The following is a 20966-nucleotide window of genomic DNA, read 5'->3' on the forward strand; positions in this document are numbered from 1 at the left end:
TCTCTCTCTCTCTCTCTCTCTCTCTCTCTCTCTCTCTCTCCTGCTAGCCCTGAGTAATCCATGCTGCCCTACCGGGTGGTTCGAGGTGTGAGCCAGAGGGAGAGCCGTCTCTAACCTGGTCATAAAAAAAGGTAACTGAGTCTGTGTGTTTTATTTTGATCTCACTAGCTAACTTTTATGCCAAGAACCTCTTTAATGAAACCAGTGCAGTGGTCGCATGGTGGAACCATGTATATTGGAGACAAGAACTGTGGGAAGTCATCTTGTTTACCTTGCTCTTCTCTGTACAAGTATGGCCTGACACACTGGCTGCACATAATAGAGGAATTTTGACTAAAGGTGAAGGTTTACTTTATGAATTCTTAAGCAAATTCCCTGTACAGCATTTATGGACTCATGTACAGGACAATTTAATAGGCCCACATTGTTCTCTTAGTTCTTTCTTTCTGTCAGTCCTAACAAGCTCCCATCTAATAAGAAAAGAACAAGCTTATGCACCAAAAAATATAGTGGTCATCTAAGTCACTGGAACACTCACATCATTCATTAACCTAGTAATTATATTGAGAATTAGTTACAAAACTTCTCGATTTGAGGTTCTTTCTTCTTCTAACATACAGGCTCAGTTTTTCATTTGTACAACAGAGACAGAAATTCCTACCTTACTTACCTCATGATTTGTTTTCAGAGAAATTTAGATACAGGTGGAAATTGCTTTATGGATTAACCAAGATGGGACAGGTTGTAACAATGATAATATTGAACAATAAATCTATTTAGTACTAATAAATTGGTATGTGGATTATATTAATCTATAATATGAATTGTAAATTCATATTTAGTAATAGTTAATTATAAATGAAAAGGTATGGTTTCAAGATATTCAGAACTCACCTTTATAATGGTACATTATTTCTACCTACTAGAAGAAACAACACATTTTTCCTTAACCTTTATATCAGCTATATAAATTAAGGTTGGTTCATTAAGAATTGCCCAAATCCATAGATATGAAGGGTAATATGAGTTATGCAGCAATTATTATAATTGTTTCCCAATTCCCAAAGCAATTTAAAGTGGAAGGAAGCATCTCTGGATGGAGAAACTTCTGCTATATTCAGAACATTGTCCCACACACCCAATTACTAGTGGTGCTGAGACTAGATTGTGGCTGAACTGTAGCTCAAAAAGGAAACAGCATTCCCCTGTGTGAACGTCTAGTGCGTTGGAGTCCCTGGGTAAGGGTGGCGAAATCACCAGGACACAGGGGATGCAGAGCCAAGGCAGCAATTGCAACTGCATGCTGAGGTTTATTTGTAAGTTTCTTTTATATTCTTCTTCTAACAAAGCAAGCAATTCTTCAGTAACATTTCATCTACATTGCCCCAAATATCATGCCTCAGCGGGTACACAGAACTAAATTCAGATTGTTTCTGTTCATTTGATAAGTACCCTCCCAAAGTTCTTTGTAAACATTATCTAATCCCCGAATGTACTGTTCCCAGGTCCAGTATGCAGAAAGCTTCTTCCTCTAGGCCAAACCATGCAGAAGCTTGTGTCTTGTGATAAGGGGAAGAGAACTTTTCCTCCTCCTAGCAAGGCGTGCCTCAGCTGACCTAAATCACAGCCACAGCTTCTTGCAAAGTGTCAGGCTGAGGGAGCTAAACTCTGCACACTTAAACCCCAACACCCCTGCCCTTGTCACTTTGGGAAATGAACAAGTGTTCAGCAAATACACATTATGAAATGTGAGAATTTAAAAAATGACAAAATCATAGAATTTGGAGGGAAATGGATGGCATTAGAGCAGATTATGCTAAGTGAAGCTATCAATCTTTAAAAAACAAATACCAAATGACCCCTTTGATATAAGGGGAGTAAACAAGGACAGGGTAGGGACGAAGAGCTTGAGAAGAAGATGTACATTAAACAGGGATGAGAGGTGGGAGGGAAAGGGAGTGAGAAGGGTAATCGCATGGAAATGGAAGGCGATCCTCAGGGTTATACATAAGGACATATAAGAGGAAAGGAGGGGTAAGACAAGATAATACAAATCGAAGAAATGATTTACAGTAGAAGGGGTAGAGAGAGAAAAGGGGAGGGGAGGGGAGGGGAGGAGAGGGGGGATAGTAGAGAATAGGACAGACAGCAGAATACATCAGACACGAGAAAGGCAATTTGTCAAATCAATGGAAGGGTAACTGATGTGATTCAGCAATCTGTATATGGGGTATAATTGGGAGTTCATAACCCACTTGAATCAAATTGTGAAATATGATGTATTAAGAACTATGTAATGTTTTGAACGACCAACAATAAAAAAAAAATCAACCCAAGCTAAATTAAATCAAATCCTTGAGTTCAAACAATAATAACTAAAATGAAATCATGCAATTGTAAAAAAAATTATCAAAATATTGTGAATAAAATAAAACAGGTATTCACTATGAATTAAATGCACTGCCTTTTATCTTTTAGCTCACTTTCTCTTCATTTTTAAATTAAGTCCACAGAGGATGCCACCACCAAGTTTCTTTTTGGAATAAAAGATAGACAATACAATAAATAAAACCACATTCATAGGTTTATGAGGATAATTATGCCAGAAATTTCAAACATTCATATCTCTTATTATTTTAATTTCTTATAAGTTATGTTATAAAAACCTGGACTGCACATCTCAATAAATATTAAAACCTCCAGTTTTATACTATATCTACTGATAAATCAAAATAAAGACATGATGAATATATGACTTATACTTAAAAAGAGATACATTAATATTATATATTTGGGAGGTGGTTATCATTATAATACTTTGGTTTTTATTGCTTTGAATTACTTATACAGAAGAGTGAATTTCATTCTAGCTATTCATACATGCATATAACATGATTCCCTCAATTTCATTCCACATTGTTTTACCTCCTCTCCTCCCCCAATTACTTTCCTATACATTAACAGCCTTTTATTTCTTTCTCTTACTTTTCACATATTAGAGAAAAAATGTGATGGTTGTCTTTTTTGAGAGTCTGGCTAATTGTGCCTAAGATGATGATCTCAAGTTCCATCCACTTTCTACAAATGACATAATCCTTATGGTTGAATAATACTTCATTGTATACACATTCCACATTCCATATTCATAATTCATTCATCTGTTAACAAGCACCTAGGCTGATTACATTATGTGTCTACAGCAATATATGTGGCTGTGCAGATATTTCTATAGTATACTAACCTTGTTTCTTTCAGATAAATACTAATATATACTAAATGCATATTAAATCGTAGTTCTATTTTTAGTATTTTGAGTTATCTCTATAATTATTTCCATAGAGGCTGTATTAATTTACATCCCCACCAACAATGTACATGGGACATTTTTTTCCATCTCCTCCCCAGCATTTATTGTTATTTGTATTTTTTACAATTTCCATCATGAGGAGGGTTAATGGAATTCTAATGTAGTTTTAATTTACATTTCCCTGAGAGTTAAAGGTGCTGAATGTTTTTTTTTTTCAAATGATTATTGGCTATTTGTACTTCTTTTGTTGTAGTGTCTGTTCAGTTCATTTGCCTATTTATTGGATGGGTCAGTGGGGGTGGTTAAATTTTTTGAGTACTTTATATATTCTATGCAGAGGATGTTAATCCTTTGGTGGAAGAGTAGCTAGCAAAGACTATCCCCCATTCTATAGGCTGTCTCTTCACTCTGTTGTTTCTGTCACTGTGCAGAAGCTTTCTAATTTGATGCTACTCCATTTATCAATTCTTGCTTTTAATTCCTGAGTTATAGGAGTCCTATTCAGGAAGTCATTGCCTGTGTATCTTGATGGTTTCCCCTATGTTTTCTTCTCTTAATTTCAAAGTTCAGGTCTTACACTTAGATCTTTGATCCATTCTGACTTGACCTTTATACAGCTTGAGAGATGGGGATCTGGTTTCATTCATCTACACATCCAGTTTTTCATCCAGTTTTCCCAGCATCATTTGTTAAAGAGGCTGTGTTTTCTTAGGTTTTTGGTACCTTTGTCCAGAACCAGATGACTGTAGCTGTATGGGTTTACTTCTGTGTCTTCTATACTATTCCATTAATATAAAGGCCTGTTTTTATGCCAGTATCAGGCTGTTTTGTTACTGTGGTTCTGTAGCATATCTTGAAATTGAGTATTGTGGTACTTGCGAAATTGTTCTTTTTGCTCAGGTGCACTTGGCAATTGTGGGTCCTTTATTCCTCCATATCAATTTTAGCCTTGTTTTCTCTAGTTCTTTGAATATATCTGTGGTATTTTGGTAGAGATTGCCTTGAATGTGCAGATCATTTTTGATGTCTATTTTAACAATATGAATTTAGCCTTTCCATAAGCATGGGAAGTATTTTAATCTGTAGAGTCATTTTTTTTATTTCTTTTTTCAGTGTTTAATTTTCATTGTAGATATCTTTTACCTCACTGGGTTTATTCCTAGGGCTGTTGTTATTGTTGTTGTTATTGTTTGTTTGTTTGTTTGTTTTTGTATCAGGCATTAAACCTAGGGGCATTCCACCTCTGAGTCACATCCTCATCCCCATTCCATTATTTATGTTTTCATTTTGAGACAGGATCTTTCTTAGTTGCTTAGAGCCTTACCAAATTGCTGAGGCAGGCTTTAACTTATGATCCCCCTACCTCAACCTCCCAAGACACTGGAAATATAGGCACATGCCAATACAACTGGCTCTTAGGAATTTTTGTTTGTTTTATTTTGCTTTGTTTGAAATTATTATGAATGGAATTATTTTCCTGAATTTCTTTCTCAGTGGGCACATTACTGGTGCATAGAAATCCATTTATTTTCATGTTTATTTTTTAGCCTACTCCTTTAAATCAGATCTAGTAGCCTTGTGGTGGATGAAGCCTTTACCGTCTTCTAAGTATAGGCTCATATTATCTACAAACAGTGATAATTTGACTTCTTCCTTACCTATTTGTATCTTTTTAATTTCTTTCTCTTGTTTTATTGCTCTGGCTAAAATTTCAAGAACCATATTGAATAGTAGTGGGGAAAGTGGACATCCTTGTCTCATTCCTTATTTTAGAGGAAATGCTTTCACTTTTCACTTTTTTTCCCATTCATTGTGATGTTAGCTTAAGATTTGTCATATATAACCTTTATAATGTTTAAGTAAGAACTTTTTCCCCAATTTCTTTGTGAAAGGGATGTTGGAATTTGCTGAATGTGTTTTCTACATCTATTAAGATGACCATGCGATTTTTGTCCCTGATTCTATTTACATAATGTAATACATTTATCTATTTGTTTATGTTGAACCATCTTTTCATTCTTATAATGAAACCAACTCCACCATGGTGTATTATCTCTTTAATATGTTTTTGAATTTGGCTTGCAGTGTATTACTTGAGAAATTGTTTTGTCTATGTTCATCAAGGATACTGGCCTGTAATTTTCTTTCCCAACTGTATCCTTATTCAGTATTAATATCAGGATGATAGTTGCTTTGTAGAATGAGTTTAAAAGCACTTCTTCCATTTCTATTTCATGGGAAAGTTTGGGAAGCATTGTTGCTTCTTCTTCTCTAAATGTCTGGTGAAGTTCAGCTATGGATTCACCCATGCTGGGCTTTTCTTTGTTGGGAGCATTTTAATTACTGCTTTAATCTTATTGCTTATTATTAGTCTGTTCAGTTTTTCAATATCCTCTTTGGTCAATTTTGGTAGACCATATGTCCCTAGAAATGTTTTCTTTTATTCTAGACTTTCCAATTTATCAGAATATTAGTTTTCAAAAATAATCTCTAATGATCTTCTGGATTTAAGATATATTTGTTGTAATATTGCCTTTTTATCTCTAATGTTATTAATGTACTCTCTTTGCTTGATTTGGCTAAAGGTTTATCAATTTTATTTCTTTTCAAAGAACCAACCCTTTGTTTCATTGATCCTTCACGTTGGCCTTTTAGTCTCTACTTCATTAACTTCTGATCTTTATTATTTATTTATTTCTACTTGTTTGAGAATTGGTTTGTTCTTATTTATCAGAAACCTAAATTCGCATCAATAGTTTGTTTATTTGAGATCTCTCTGATTTTTAATGTAGGCACTCATAGATATAAACTCCTGTCTTAGAACTTCCTTCATTTTATCCCACAGACTTTGGTATGTTGTTTTTATTTTCATTTTATACTAGCAATTTAAAAATTTCTCTCATTATTTATTCAATGGCCCAAACTTCATTCAAAGATATACTGTTCAATTTCCATGTGTTTGTATTCTTTTTGTAGTTTCTCTTGCTGTTGATTTCTAGTTTCGTTTCATCTGATGAGATACAAGAAATTATGTTAAATTTTTTCATATTTAATAAGACTTACTGTATGACATATGATCTATTTTGGAGAAAGTTCCATGAGCTTATGAAAAGGATATTAGATGGAATATTCTGGAAATATCTGTTATGTCCATTCAATCTATAGGTAATTTTTTTTGTTTTTTTTTTGTTTTTTTTTTTGCTTTCTTTTTTTTTTTATTGTTGGTCATTCAAAACATTACATAGTTCTTAATACATCATATTTCACAGTTTGATTCAAGTGGGTTATGAACTCCCAATTTTACCCCGTATAAAGATTGCTGTATCACATCAGTTACCCTTCCATTGATTGACATATTGCCTTTCTCGTGTCTGATGTATTCTGCTGTCTGTCCTATTCTCTACTATCCCCCCTCCCCTCCCCTCCCCTTTTCTCTCTCTACCCCTTCTACTGTAAATCATTTCTTCGATTTGTATTATCTTGTCTTACCCCTCCTTTCCTCTTATATGTCATTTTGTATAACCCTGAGGATTGCCTTCCATTTCCATGCGATTTCCCTTCTCACTTCCTTTCCCTACCACCTCTCACCCCTGTTAATGTAAATCTTCTTCTCAAGCTCTTCGTCCCTACCCTGTCCTTGTTTCCTCCCCTTATATCAAAGGAGTCATTTGGTATTTGTTTTTTAAAGATTGACTAGCTTCACTTAGCATAATCTGCTCTAATGCCATCCATTTCCCTCCAAATTCTATGATTTTGTCATTTTTTAATGCAGAGTAATACTCCATTGTGTATAAATGCCACATTTTTTTTATCCATTCATCTATTGAAGGGCATCTAGGCTGATTCCACAATCTTGCTATTGTGAATTGTGCTGCTATGAACATCGATGTAGCAGTGTCCCTGTAGCATGCTCTTGTTAGGTCTTTAGGGAATAGACCGAGAAGGGGAATAGCTGGGTCAAATGGTGGTTCCATTCCCAGCTTTCCAAGAAATCTCCATACTGCTTTCCAAATTGGCTGCACCAATTTGCAGTCCCACCAGCAATGAACAAGAGTGCCCTTTTCCCCGCATCCTCTCCAGCACTTATTGTTGTTTGACTTCCTAATGGCTGCCAATCTTACTGGAGTGAGATGGTATCTTAGGGTAGTTTTGATTTGCATTTCTCTGACTGCTAGCGATGGTGAGCATTTTTTCATGTACTTGTTGATTGATTGTATGTCCTCCTCTGAGAAGTGTCTGTTCAGGTCCTTTGCCCATTTATTGATTGGGTTATTTGTTATCTTATTGTCTAATTTTTTGAGTTCTTTATATATTCTGGTTATTAGGGCTCTATCTGAAGTGTGTGGAGTAAAGATTTGTTCCCAGGATGTAGGCTCCCTGTTTATCTCTCTTATTGTTTCTTTTGCTGAGAAAAAACTTTTTAGTTTGAGTAAGTCCCATTTGTTGATTCTAGTTGTTAACTCTTGCGCTATGGGTGTCCTATTGAGGAATTTGGAGCCTGATCCCACAGTATGTAGATCATAACCAACTTTTTCTTCTATCAGATGCCATGTCTCTGATTTAATATCAAGCTCCTTGATCCATTTTGAGTTAACTTTTGTGCATGGCGAGAGATAGGGATTCAGATTCATTTTGATGCAAATGGATTTCCAATTTTCCCAGCACCATTTGTTGAAGATGCTATCCTTCCTCCATTGCATGCTTTTAGCCCCTTTATCAAATATAAGATAGTTGTAGTTTTGTGGATTGGTTACTGTGTCCTCTATTCTGTACCATTGGTCCACCCGCCTGTTTTGGTACCACTACCATGCTGTTTTTGTTACTATTGCTCTGTAGTATAGTTTGAAGTCTGGAATCGCTATACCGCCTGATTCACACTTCCTGCTTAGTATTGTTTTTGCTATTCTGGGTCTTTTATTATTCCATATGAATTTCATCATTCTTTTATCTATTTCTACAAGAAGTGCTGTTGGGATTTTGATTGGCATTGCATTGAACTTATAGAGAACTTTTGGTAATATCGCCATTTTGATGATGTTAGTTCTGCCTATCCATGAGCAGGGTATATTTTTCCATCTTCTAAGGTCTTCTTCTATATCTTTCTTTAGGGATCTGTAATTTTCATTGTATAAATCTTTCACCTCTTTTGTTAGGTTGATTCCCAAGTATTTTATTTTTGGGGGGGATATTGTGAATGGAGTACTTGTCCTCATTTCCATTTCAGAGTGTTTGTCGCTGATATACAGGAATGCCTTTGATTTATGCGTGTTGATCTTATATCCTGCCACTTTGCTGAATTCATTTATTAGCTCTAATAGCTTCTTTGTGGACCCTTTTGGGTCTGCTAGGTATAGAATCATATCATCTGCAAATAGTGATAATTTAAGTTCTTCTTTTCCTATTTTTATGCCTTTAATTTCTTTCGTCTGTCTAATTGCTCTGGCCAGTGTTTCCAGGACTATGTTGAACAGAAGTGGTGAGAGAGGGCATCCCTGTCTTGTACCAGATCTTAGAGGGAATGCCTTAAATTTTTCTCCATTCAGAATGATGCTGGCCTGTGGCTTATCATAGATTGCTTTTACAATGTTGAGGTATGATCCAGTTATCCCTAATTTTTCTAGAGTTTTGAACATAAAGGGATGCTGTACTTTGTCGAATGCTTTTTCTGCATCTATCAAGATAATCATATGGTTCTTATTTTTAAGTCTATTGATGTGGTGAATAACATTTATTGATTTCCGTATATTGAACCAGCCTTGCATCCCAGGGATGAATCCTACTTGATCATGGTGTATAATTTTTTTGATATGTATTTGAATCTGATTCGCCAGAATTTTATTGAGGATTTTTGCGTCAAGGTTCATTAGAGATATTGGTCTGTAGTTTTCTTTCTTTGAAGTGTCTTTGTCTGGTTTCGGGAATCAGGGTGATGTTGGCCTCGTAGAATGAATTTGGAAGTTCTCCCTCTTTTTCTATTTCCTGAAATAGCTTGAAAAGTATTGGTGTTAGTTCCTCTTTAAAGGTTTTGTAAAACTCTGCTGTATACCCATCCGGTCCTGGGCTTTTCTTAGTTGGTAATCTTTTGATGGTTTCTTCTATTTCTTCTATTGTTATTGGTCTGTTTAGGTTGTCTATATCCTCCTGACTCAATCTGGGCAGATCATAAGACTTAAGGAATTTATCGATGCCTTCACTATCTTCTATTTTATTGGAGTATAAGGATTCAAAATAATTTCTGATTATCTTCTGTATTTCTGAATTGTCTGTTGTGATATTGCCTTTTTCATCCCGTATGCTAGTAATTTGGGTTCTCTCTCTTCTTCTCTTCATTAGCATGGCTAAGGGTCTGTCGATTTTATTTATTTTTTCAAAGAACCAACTCTTAGTTTTGTCAATTTTTTCAATTGTTTCTTTTGTTTCAATTTCATTAATTTCAGCTCTGATTTTAATTATTTCTTGCCTTCTACTTCTTTTGCTGTTGTTTTGCTCTTCTTTTTCTAGGCTTCTGAGATGAAGTATGAGATCATTTATTTGTTGGTTTTTTCTTTTTTTGAGGAATGAACTCCAAGCAATGAATTTTCCTCTTAGAACTGCTTTCAATGTGTCCCATAGATTCCGATTTGTTGTGTCTGTGTTTTCATTTAACTCTAGGAAGTTTTTAATTTCCTCCTTGATGTCTTCTAAAACCCATTGATCATTCAGAAACCTATTGTTCATTCTCCAAGTGATGCTTGATTTTTCCTTCCTTCTTTTATCATTGATTTTCAGTTTCATTCCATTATGATCAGATAAGATGCATGGTATTATCTCTACCCATTTATATTGTCTAAGAGTTGCCCTGTGACATAATATATGGTCTATTTTTGAGAAGGTTCCATGTGCTGCTGAGAAAAAAGTGTAACTGCTTGATGTTGGGTGGTATAGTCTATATATGTCAATTAAGTCTAGGTTGTTAATTGTGTTGTTGAGTTCTATAGTTTCCTTATTTAACTTTTGTTTGGTAGATCTGTCGAGTGGTGAGAGTGGTGAGTTGAAGTCTCCCATGATTATTGTATGGTGGTCTATTAGACTCTTGAACTTGAGAAGAGTTTGCTTGATGAACACAGCTGCACCATTATTTGGGGCATATATATTTATGATTGTTATGTCTTGTTGGTGTATGGTTCCCTTGACCAGTATGAAGTGTCCTTCTTTATCCCTTTTGATTAACTTTGGCTTGAAATCTATTTTATTAGATATGAGTATGGACACTCCTGCTTGTTTCCTCAGTCCATATGAGTGGTATGATTTTTCCCAACCTTTCACCTTCAGTCTATGAATATCTTTTCCTATCAGATGCGTCTCCTGTAAGCAGCATATTGTTGGGTCTTGTTTTGTGATCCATTCTACTAGCCTGTGTCTCTTAATTGGTGAGTTTAAGCCATTAACATTTAGGGTTATTATTGAGATATGGTTTGTTCTTCTATCCATATTTGTTTACTAATGTTACTAAACCTGATTTGTTATCCTCTTTGACTACTTTCCCCCCTTTACTGTCCTACCTCCCATAGTTGGTTTTCAATTTTATTTTCCATTTCCTCTTCCTGTAATGTTTTGCCAAGGATTTTTTGAAGAGATGGTTTTCTAGCAGCGAATTCTTTTAATTTTTGTTTATCGTGGAAGGTTTTAATTTCATCTTCTATCCTGAAGCTTAATTTCGCCGGATACACGATTCTTGGTTGGAACCCATTTTCTTTCAGTGTTTGAAATATGTTATTCCAGGATCTTCTAGCTTTCAGAGTCTGTGTTGAGAGATCAGCTGTTATCCTGATTGGTTTACCCCTAAATGTAATCTGCTTTCTTTCTCTTGCAGCTTTTAAAATTTTCTCCTTATCCTGTATGTTGGACATCTTCATTATAATGTGTCTAGGTGTGGATCTCTTATGATTTTGCATATTCGGCGTCCTGTAGGCTTCTAGGATTTGGGATTCTGTCTCATTCTTCAAGTCTGGGAAGTTTTCTTGTATTATTTCACTGAATAGACTTTTTATTCCTTTGGTTTGGAGCTCTGTGCCTTCCTGTATCCCAATGACTCTTAAATTTGGTCTTTTGATATTGTCCCATAACTCTTGGATGTTCTGCTCATGATTTCTTAGCAGACTTGCTGAGCTGTCTATGTTCTTTTCCAGTTGAAATACTTTGTCTTCATTGTCTGATGTTCTCTCTTCTAAGTGTTCTACTCTGCTGGTAGTATTCTCAATTGAGTTTTTGAGTTGGTTTATTGTTTCCTGCATTTATAGGATTTCTATTTGTTTGTTTTTTATTACCTCTATCTCCCTGTGAAATTGATCTTTTACTTCCTGGATTTGTTTGTCAATGTGATCTTTCATTATCTGATTTTGCTGTCTCATGTCTTCCTTGAGACTCCAGATCATCTGAAGCATGTATATCCTGACCTCTCTATCTGACATTCCATCTGTTGCACCTATTACCTCTTCTAAAGTTGAGTTGACCTGCATTGCCTGTGATCCTTTCTTTCCTTGTCTTTTCATACTGCTGGCGTTTCTTTCTGCTTGGTGAAACTGTTGTGTTTTGAAATTTTCTCTCTATTTATTTATATTGCTCTTGTATAGTTGAAAAATCACCCTTGCAGGGCAGGTAGTGGCTGTGATCCTCCTCCAATTTGTGTGATCCGTCTACCACGCTGGCAGGCCCTAGGTCTGCTCTGCTGGTGGGTCAAAGGTCCGCCTACCCAGCAGGCACGAGGGGCACCTCTGTCACTCCGCAGGTTGCTGGGCCTAACCTCCCGATGGGTCGAAGGTTCGCCTAGCTTGCAGGCACTGGGGGAGGGGTCGGTTCCACCCCTCAGCAAGCCACCGGCCCTTTCCTACTTGTGGGTCCTGTCTGCGTTCCCTGCAGACACGTGTAGCTGTTCTGTCACTCGGCAGGTTGCTGGACCTGACCCACCCGTGTGTTGCAGGTTTGCCTAGCTTGCAGGCACTGGGGAGGAGAGATATTAGAAGGGGAGGGGAGAAGTCACTAAAGAGAATGAGTGTAGGCAGGTAGAGTTCAAGGAAGGGGGAATAGGAAAATTGAAAAGAAGTGAGAAGACAAAAGAAAAAAAAAAGTGAAAAGAAAGAAAGAAGAAACGAAAAAAATAAAAATTTAAAACCAAAAAAAAAGAAAAAATTTTATAATGATAGTAAAAAAATGGAAATTAAAGTTTAAAAAATAATGGTAATACTAATAAGATAGAAAGAATTTAAAAAAATTGAAACCATTAATAAGAATGTTAAAGAACAACAACTACATCAACAACAAAAAGTGAAAATAAAATAAAAAATAAAAAATAAAAAAATACTAATAATAATCATTAAAAAAAATAATAATAATAATACATGCAGTCATATAGCTCGATTAACTTCTCTTCCAGTTGGTGGAGCTATGCCCACTGGGCCAGGCTTCTCTTCTTGATAGGTGGGAACCAATCACTGTGCCTCAGCTCTTCTTCCCAGACTGTGCGGGTCTCCAATCCTGAGTGCCTAGGGCCTTCTCTTGTGGTTCCTCAAGCCAGGCCCCTCTCACCTGTGACACTCACCACAATACTGACTACACGCCAGGTCTGCTGCTCCTGGGAGCCCTGTTTTCATGGGTGCCTGGGCACACCCTTTCTGTTGGCCTCCCTCAGACCCTAAGTTTGTAGGGCTTGGGGCTGAGGGCCCCCAGCGAATTTGTTTGCCCTCAGGTAGCAGCAACTCCCCTGATAGCTGGTGCAAGGGAGCTGTTGTCAGCACTGGTGATAGCGATAGCTGGGAGTCCTGCGCCGCTAGTCCTGCGTCACTCCTGATTCCCTGGGTCTGGCTGTGGTGCTCAGTTGGCTTTTACCTCTTTGAGTTCAGGTGGGCCGACTAGTTATTTCAGTGGGATCATTAGTGCTGAGTCACATAAAGCAGGCGAACCGGAGCTAGAATGCAGCCAATTCAGGCTCGGTGCGTTCTGAGAAGGCTAGACTGTTCGCCCGGGGTCCACTTCAGCTCGACCGTGCCTAGTGGTCCTGAGCGAACAGCATTTTGACAGTTTACTTCTCCCTATGCCCGCGCAGCTGAAGGGGTTAGAGACTTGATCTCTCCGCGTCCGCCGCCATGTTGGATCATTTAGATTTTAAATTGTCACTCATCTTGTCAGCTGTTCCATTTCACTCGGCAGCTCACTCTCGCGGTTAAGAGTCTGTTCTAAGGTGCTCCGCGGAAAGCGGTGTTGGCAGCGGCGGTGGCTGCAGCGGCCAAGCTGTGGCCTTCGGGACCCCTGTGGAGGGGGTGTGGGCTGGGGGAGGGGAGGCAGCGCCTCGGGGCCCACGCGGGCTGGGTACTGGGCATGCGAGAGAGTGGGTGGGGTGGGGGAAAGAGATTGAGATCTAGATTTAGGGAGTGAGCGTGGGAGGAGAGATGGCGGGGGAGAAGCGAAGCGGAGAGGCGGAGAGGGGAATGAGAAGGGGCCCAGGGAGCCGGGCAGCTCGGGGGCTGCAGCCTTACTGCTCAAGCTGAAGTCGTGGCGGATTCACTCCATCTAGGCCCTTTTCTTGACACGGTGCTGAATCCTTGTCGACAGATCTCCTTTAATGGTCTTTACTTCTTCTTTTAAGAAGCAGCAACATACGCTGCGGTGGCGGTGGCGCGGAGCACAGAGCGGCTCACTCACTCCCCGCCGCCATCTTCCAGAAGTCTCCAATCTATAGGTAATTTAACTCTGCTGAATCTTCATTAATATGTGTGTGTCTGGATGATCCTACGTCGAGAGTGGAGTAATTAAGTCAACCACTATTGTTTTATTGGTGGTCTATCCATTTATTTCTAGTAGTGTTTGTTTTACGAAATGGGGTACATTGATGTTGAAGGCATAATCTTGTTGGATTGTTCCATTTACCAATATATAATAACATTCTTTCTCTTCTAACTAATTTTGTCTTGAAGTCTGCCTTGTCATATATGTGTACAGCTTCCCTTGCTTGTTTTTAGATTCCATTCACATGAAATATCATTTTCTATCTTTCACTTTCAGTGTGTGTATGTCTTTGCTAATGAGGTGTATGTATGCAACAGGCACAATATAATTGCTTCTTTAACTGAACTTTTCAGATTTACATTCAGGATTGTTATAGAGAGGTACATACTAATTCCTGTCATTTTGTTTTGATGCTAATGTTTTATTTGTTCCTATTTATCATTTGCTTATCTGCTCTTCTAGTGAGATTTTTTTCTCTTCTATTCTCTTTTCATTATGTTTATCTTCCTTTTCTGTTTATAGGACTGCTTTAAGTATCTTCTGAAATCCTGGCTTAGTTTTCATGTCCTGTAGCTTGTGCTCACCTTGAAAGGTCTCTATTTCTTCATCAATTCTGAAGGATACCTCTTCTGTATTTAGTAATCTAGATTGGCACTTATTCTAGTTCAGGGCTTAAAATATCTCATTCCATGCCCTCCTGACCTTTAGAGTTTCTTCTTAGAAATCTATTGTTATACTGATGGGTTACCCTTTTTCAGTAACCTGTAAGTTCTGTCTTGGACTTTTTAAAATCCTTTCTTTTTTACAAATTGTTGACGCTTTAACTATAACAAGTTGTGAAGTAGATCTTTATTGGTCATGTTTACTTAGGGTTCTAAATCCCTTCAATATCCACCTGTCCATCTCCTTTCCAAGAGTAGAGCAATTTTGTGCTATTATTGAACTAAATAAGTTTTAGATACCATTGCCTGTATTGCTACTTCTTCATTCAGACTCGTGAATCTTAAACTTAGTCTTTAAATGCTATTTCAGAGCTCTTATAAATTCTTTTCACAGTTTCTTTTCTTGATTACTGTCTAAAAGTCCTGTTTCCTTCACTTCAAATGTGAGCTCTAATATTCTTTCTTCTGTTTCATCAAGTCTATTGGTGAGGGTTTCCACTGATTTTTTTTTTAATTGACTTACTGAGCTTTACACTTTCAAAATTTCTGTTTGCTTGTTATTTCAGAATTTCTATTGAAATGCTCTTCCATATCCTCTTTTGGTTGTTTATTTGTATCTTCTTTTAATGCATTGATCATTTTTTTTCAATTGAGTTTTAAGTTCCTTGTCCAGAATTTCCTCCACTTTGATATTGAAGAATTCAGTTATTTGAGAGTTATAAACTTTTAGAAATGTCTCCTTGCCTTGTTTTTTATATATTTCCTGTGTTTTTATGTTGAGATTTTCACATCTATTGGAGAGGATATCTCTTCCATTTTTATTTGGGGGTATTTTAGTGTTGCAATTTCTCTTTATGATGTGCTCTCAGATCACAATGCATATTGGTGTCAAAGCACCCACTCCACCTGTTCAAAGTGCTGTGTTCAACCAGCACCACTTTGAGAATAGAGATAACCTCCAGTGACAGTGACAGCTTAAAACAAACCATATACCAACATATGTTAAAAACAATGAAAATTATTGTCTATCACTTGATCACCCAAAGAGAAGAAATGCAAAGTAATAACATGGAATAGGCTGAAAGATTAGGCAAGAAAGGAAGCAAATTAATATTAAACTACATAGAAAAAAATAAAAGAGATGAAAAAACAAAACAGAAAAAAAACAAAAGAGATCAAAACAAAAAAAGGTGGGAGCAATTTAGAGAAGAGAGACAGAAGATGAGTAAGAAAGAAAATAGGAAGGGGGAAATTGAGAAAGAGTAAAGAAAAGAAAAATCAAATTGATAAATTTGAAAAATATATGAAAATTAGACAAAAGCATGAAATAACAAATAATGAGTATAAACAAAACAAATAAACACAGAAGACAATAGAGCAAAAAAAAAAAACAAACATGGAAAAGACTAACATCACCCTAGCTACAGTATTTAAGACAGGCAGCTCTCAGGGACTTTGATTTTGGAATCCATCAAGTATTATGGGTATGACAAATGCCCAAACCTCAGTGATTGTCTCTGGGCATGGGAGCAACTGAAACCAATCAGCTCTGCACTGGGGTGGGGATTTGCATATTTTTTTCCAGGTCTAAATCAACAACTTCATCAAATAAACTGTGCAGAACTCAGGCTCAGAGCTTATTCACACAGTTTTCACCCTGCTCTCCTCCAGTGTGACTGGGGTGGCTGGGGTAGCTCTGAAGTGGACTGGGAAGAGGCAAATCTTGTGACTGAACAGTGGGGACTGTGTTGGGTGTTCCCAGCCCAGCAGATGGATTCCTCCCTGGTGTGAGAAGCTGGTGGGTTTTTGTGCCCAGGAGCCTTTCCTGTATACAAAGAAGCACTCAAGCCCAGGTGGTACAGCATGCCACACTCTGTTTTTGCTATTCTCCATGGCGGCTTGGCAACCTTTGGCTCACAGCTACTTCATTGTGTGTTTTATTCAGAGGGTTTCCTTCAAAGTTGTTTTCTTTTGGCAACATAAACTGCAATATCCAGTGGAAATGAGAATGCAGAGATTTATATTCCCAAAGTTACAAGCTTAGGTATGACCACTACAAGTTGGGTTTCCTCCATACAGCTCTCTGGATGTAAATTTTAAAAAGTGAAGCATTTCTCTGCACCAGACTGGTACATAGTTCCCGGATCAGCAAAGCTCAAACTGATGGTCTCTTCTGCACCTGATTCCCTAACAATTTTCTCAACTGTGTCTCTCTCTCTTTCCCTTTGTTCGACATCTTCGCCTGCCTTGCCTCAGTGCCCCAGATGCAGGTTTGCATGTATGAACTCTTTTGCACTCCCTGCTCCCATAATCAGAATTTCTGAGTCTCTGTTAAGTCCCCGAGGATCCAATATTAAACCTCAGAATATACCTGCAGCCACACACCTGAGTATTTGCCCTTCAGCTCTTTGAATTTTACAAAATTCAGAAGAACTAGGAATTGCAGCTGGCTTCTACTTCACTATCTTAATTCATAAACATTTTTCTTGTCTTATGATTTTGAAATTTCAGAAAACACTCTGAATTTTGATTTTTATGAATCAAAATTTAATATTTCTAATAATATGTTAAATATTTTCTGACCATTCAGGAAGGACAATTAATTATTAAATCTGTTAGTTTCCTGATCACTGGATAACATGAATGTATATTTCTATATAAAAGTTAAATTATATTCATCACATATATCCATGGAATATTTTAGCAGGTGATGCGTCCAACCTAATAGACACCTGCAGATAAGATGCTGGTACTCATGATGTTGTGGGGAAAAAACTAAGGTTAGGTGCTTAGAAGTTGACTAAAACAATAAAAATAGAATTTGTAAAGGCCAAAACCTTATTTAAATACATCAAAAATTCAAGAAAACTAAACAGGGATCAGAATAAGTGTACATCTTGTGAAATGGATGAAGGACAGACAGCAGATGTTCAAATGGCATTATTCACAGTCTCCTTCACACCTTGATGGAGCAACAACAGTGTGATCCAAGAAGAGAGACACCAGCAATCATAGGTGCTCTGCAGTAACAATATTCACATGGATGGAGACAGACAGAGGACCACAGGGTTTAGGGACCAGAGCATTAGATAGAAACCACAACTGATCTGAAGGAAGAAGAATGGCAAAGAGTGAAGCATCTGACTAGGTGATATGGGGTAAGATTGTAGTTCTGACACAAATATATAAACATGCATTTTCTGATGTTGGTTTTTTTTTCTTTTTTTTTTTTTGGAAGCGGGGTACCAGAGATTGAACTCAGGGACACTGAACCACTGAGCCACACCCCCAGCCCAATTCTGTATTTTCATTTAGATACAGGGTCTTACTGAGCTGCTTAGCACCTTGCTTTTGCTGAGGCTGGCTGTGAACTTGCAATCTTCCTGCCTTGGCTTCCTGATGGCTTTCCTAAGTAAGTTTTCGGTTCAGCATATATTTTACAGCAGCTTTAACATCCTTATTCCTCAAGCTATAGATGATAGGATTCAACATGGGGATCACTTCCCCATAAAACAAAGGAATAAGCTTGTCTGAAGTTCGCAATTTTTCTTCCCCATTCAGGTCTTGGGACTTGGGTTTTGCATACATAAAGAAGATGGTACCAAAGAATATGACCACCACAGTCAGATGGGCTGAGCACGTAGAAAAGGCCTTGCGTCTCCCTGTGGCTGAGTTCATTCTCAAGATGGTGTAGAGGATGAACATGTAGGAGAAGAAAATGACCAGCAGTGGGAGAACCAGGAAGGCCGTATTTGATATTGACATGGTAATAATATTAAGAGATATATCAGCACAAGCCAGCTTGAGGACAGCTAAGATCTCACATGTGAAGTGATTGATAATGTTCGTCCCACAGAAAGGCAGTCGCATGGCAAGAGAGGTTTGCACAGCTGAATTGATTCCACCAGACAGCCATGATACAGAGGCCATCAGTGCACACACACCCTTGTTCATGATGATGGGGTACCTCAGAGGGTTACAGATGGCCACATAGCGATCAAAAGCCATCATGGCAAGGAGAAAACATTCTGTGGATCCCATGGCAAATACAAAGAACATTTGCAGTGCACATCCAGAGAAGGAAATGTTTCTTTTCTTTGAGATTAAACTCACCAATATTGAGGGAACTGAAGAAGATGTGTAGCAGATATCCAGGAAGGAGAGGTTGCCCAGGAAGAAGTACATGGGAGTGTGAAGATGTGAATCAAAGATGCTCAATATGATCAGAACACCATTGCCACTGAGAATCACTAGGTACATAATTAGAACCAGAGCAGAGAAACTCATCTCAAATTTGGGGTAACCAGAGAGTCCTAGGAGAATGAATTCTCTCACAAATGTTGCATTTGTCCTATCCATATCCCAGTTTTAGGATGTCAAAGGCAGGTTGGCTTAAATTTTTTTATGGCCAAACTAAAAATGTAACAAATTTCATGAATAAACATTGTAGGATGAAAGAGAGGGTATTTCAAAAGTGTCATTCACTTTTCTTCAACAGTGTCTGTGCCTAAACTATAATATCCTGTGACAGGATACTGAGGATTTCTCTGTTCTGTCTGGAATATGTGAAGATATATCTAGGATCCTGTATCTATATGTGAAGATATATCTAGGATCAGAAGCAAATTAGGTAGCAATACTCCTATCATTGAGAACACTCCTAGTTGACTTTTCTAAAAGCCCCAGAATATTGCAAGCTATAAACTTGACTACTTCATTTCATCAAGCACAGGGAGAGAACAGTGGAGAAAGCAACAGACAACAAAGACTAGAATTTTAACCCCTGACCAACAGGAATTTTCACAGTTTAAAGCAGGTTTGACTTTTAAGCATATTTCTTAATCTACCTAAAATTCTGAATCTCTTCTGAGTTAAACATGTATTTTCATAAGGGCAACCATTACATCATAGCACATTGAACCATGTATACAATAATGTAATATCAGTTCAAAGTTAAAGTTAATTGTTGATTTCACAGAAACAATTCACTCTTTCTATTTAATCATATAGGACACAAGCACCGTGTAGACTAACTCTGCATGTGATGGAGAATCTGTGGGAAACACTACATACTCTCTCTTTGCACGTTTTCTTTTATGACTTAAGAATTACCCTTGATTTATTTGTTTAAGTGAATGTGAGGAAACAGTAATAATGCTTAAGTATATTTGCATATATGTATGCCATGTAATACTTCACAAAAGGCAGACAAACATACCCCTTTTCCCATAATTTTTATCAAATGTAAAAGACAGGATGCAGCAAAGATTAACCATGCAATAAGTATAAAATGGAGCACTACACTCAGCTTTTTGGCAATGAGATCTAAAATTCTATGTGCTACAACTTAAATAGGTTACTACACCTTGTTTTGCCACAGAGCACAGTCTGATTTTTTCTCTCTTGATGTAATAATAAATAATCCACTACTTCAGACATTCAAATTTTTATGCACATGTTAATCACCTGAGAATTTTGTTAAAACATAAATTCTCTTTTAGTAGGCCTGGAGCAGGTCCTGTGAATTTGCATTTCTAATAAACTTCCACAGGCTGTGATAAAGCAGCTGGTATGAGAACAGCTTTTCAGAAGCAAGATGTCAGTTTCCTTTTGTGATTGGCAGATCATGGAGATGTTTTTGATCTCAGTAGATATTCTTTTGCATTATTACATGGGCTGTTTTAACAACCTGGAAAAGACCAAGGTGATTATATTTTGCATTGTCCAGTAAACTGCAGAGACACATATTGTTGCTGTTCAGTATACTACAGAAATGAATATTTTTGAAACACAAGTTTATATAAAAGGATAAATTTTTGCCAGATTATTACTGATAGCCTCATTCAGCACAATCCTAACAATCAATGAAAGGATAGAAAAAGTATGACCCATCATGTCTGCCAATAAAAGTGCACAGTTCAGCCAGGGAAAGAGGAAAAGATTCATGGCACCATTTGATATGGCAGAATGATTCAATCATATAGCATATGATTCAATCATGTGTCCTGGGTGAATTTTATAAGAACTCTCAGAGGGAGGCTAAGGAGAAACAAGTAAAGATAGAATTCTGAAAGAATTTCCAATTTAGGCAGATCTTAAGAAATAGAAAATAAAGGAAGAATGTCTGACATTAAAAAAAAAAAGAAAAAAGAAAAGAATACCCCAAATAGAAACAGACTGAGCAACATTTAGCATCAGCAGGATCATAGCACCTGCTTTTCAAACAGGGAGTTTCT

The 20966-nt window shown here is 37.3% G+C and overlaps 1 protein-coding gene across 1 annotated transcript; it reads right to left on the reverse strand.

Annotated features, from left to right (window-relative positions):
* Nucleotides 1-18138: 18138 nt before the first annotated feature.
* LOC144254586 (olfactory receptor 13C3-like) lies at nucleotides 18139-19089 on the reverse strand. The gene has a single exon (XM_077797934.1). It carries the CDS (start codon nucleotides 19087-19089, stop codon nucleotides 18139-18141), a length of 951 nt encoding a protein of 316 aa, XP_077654060.1.
* Between the last annotated feature and the right edge of the window lie 1877 nt (nucleotides 19090-20966).

The sequence above is a fragment of the Urocitellus parryii genome, chromosome 4, assembly GCF_045843805.1.
Source record: "Urocitellus parryii isolate mUroPar1 chromosome 4, mUroPar1.hap1, whole genome shotgun sequence".
Classification (NCBI taxonomy): domain Eukaryota; kingdom Metazoa; phylum Chordata; class Mammalia; order Rodentia; family Sciuridae; genus Urocitellus; species Urocitellus parryii.

Excerpts from the sequence above, each read along its gene's own strand:
- LOC144254586 (XM_077797934.1), bottom strand. The coding sequence starts at position 19,089 with ATGGATAGGACAAATGCAACATTTGTGAGAGAATTCATTCTCCTAGGA.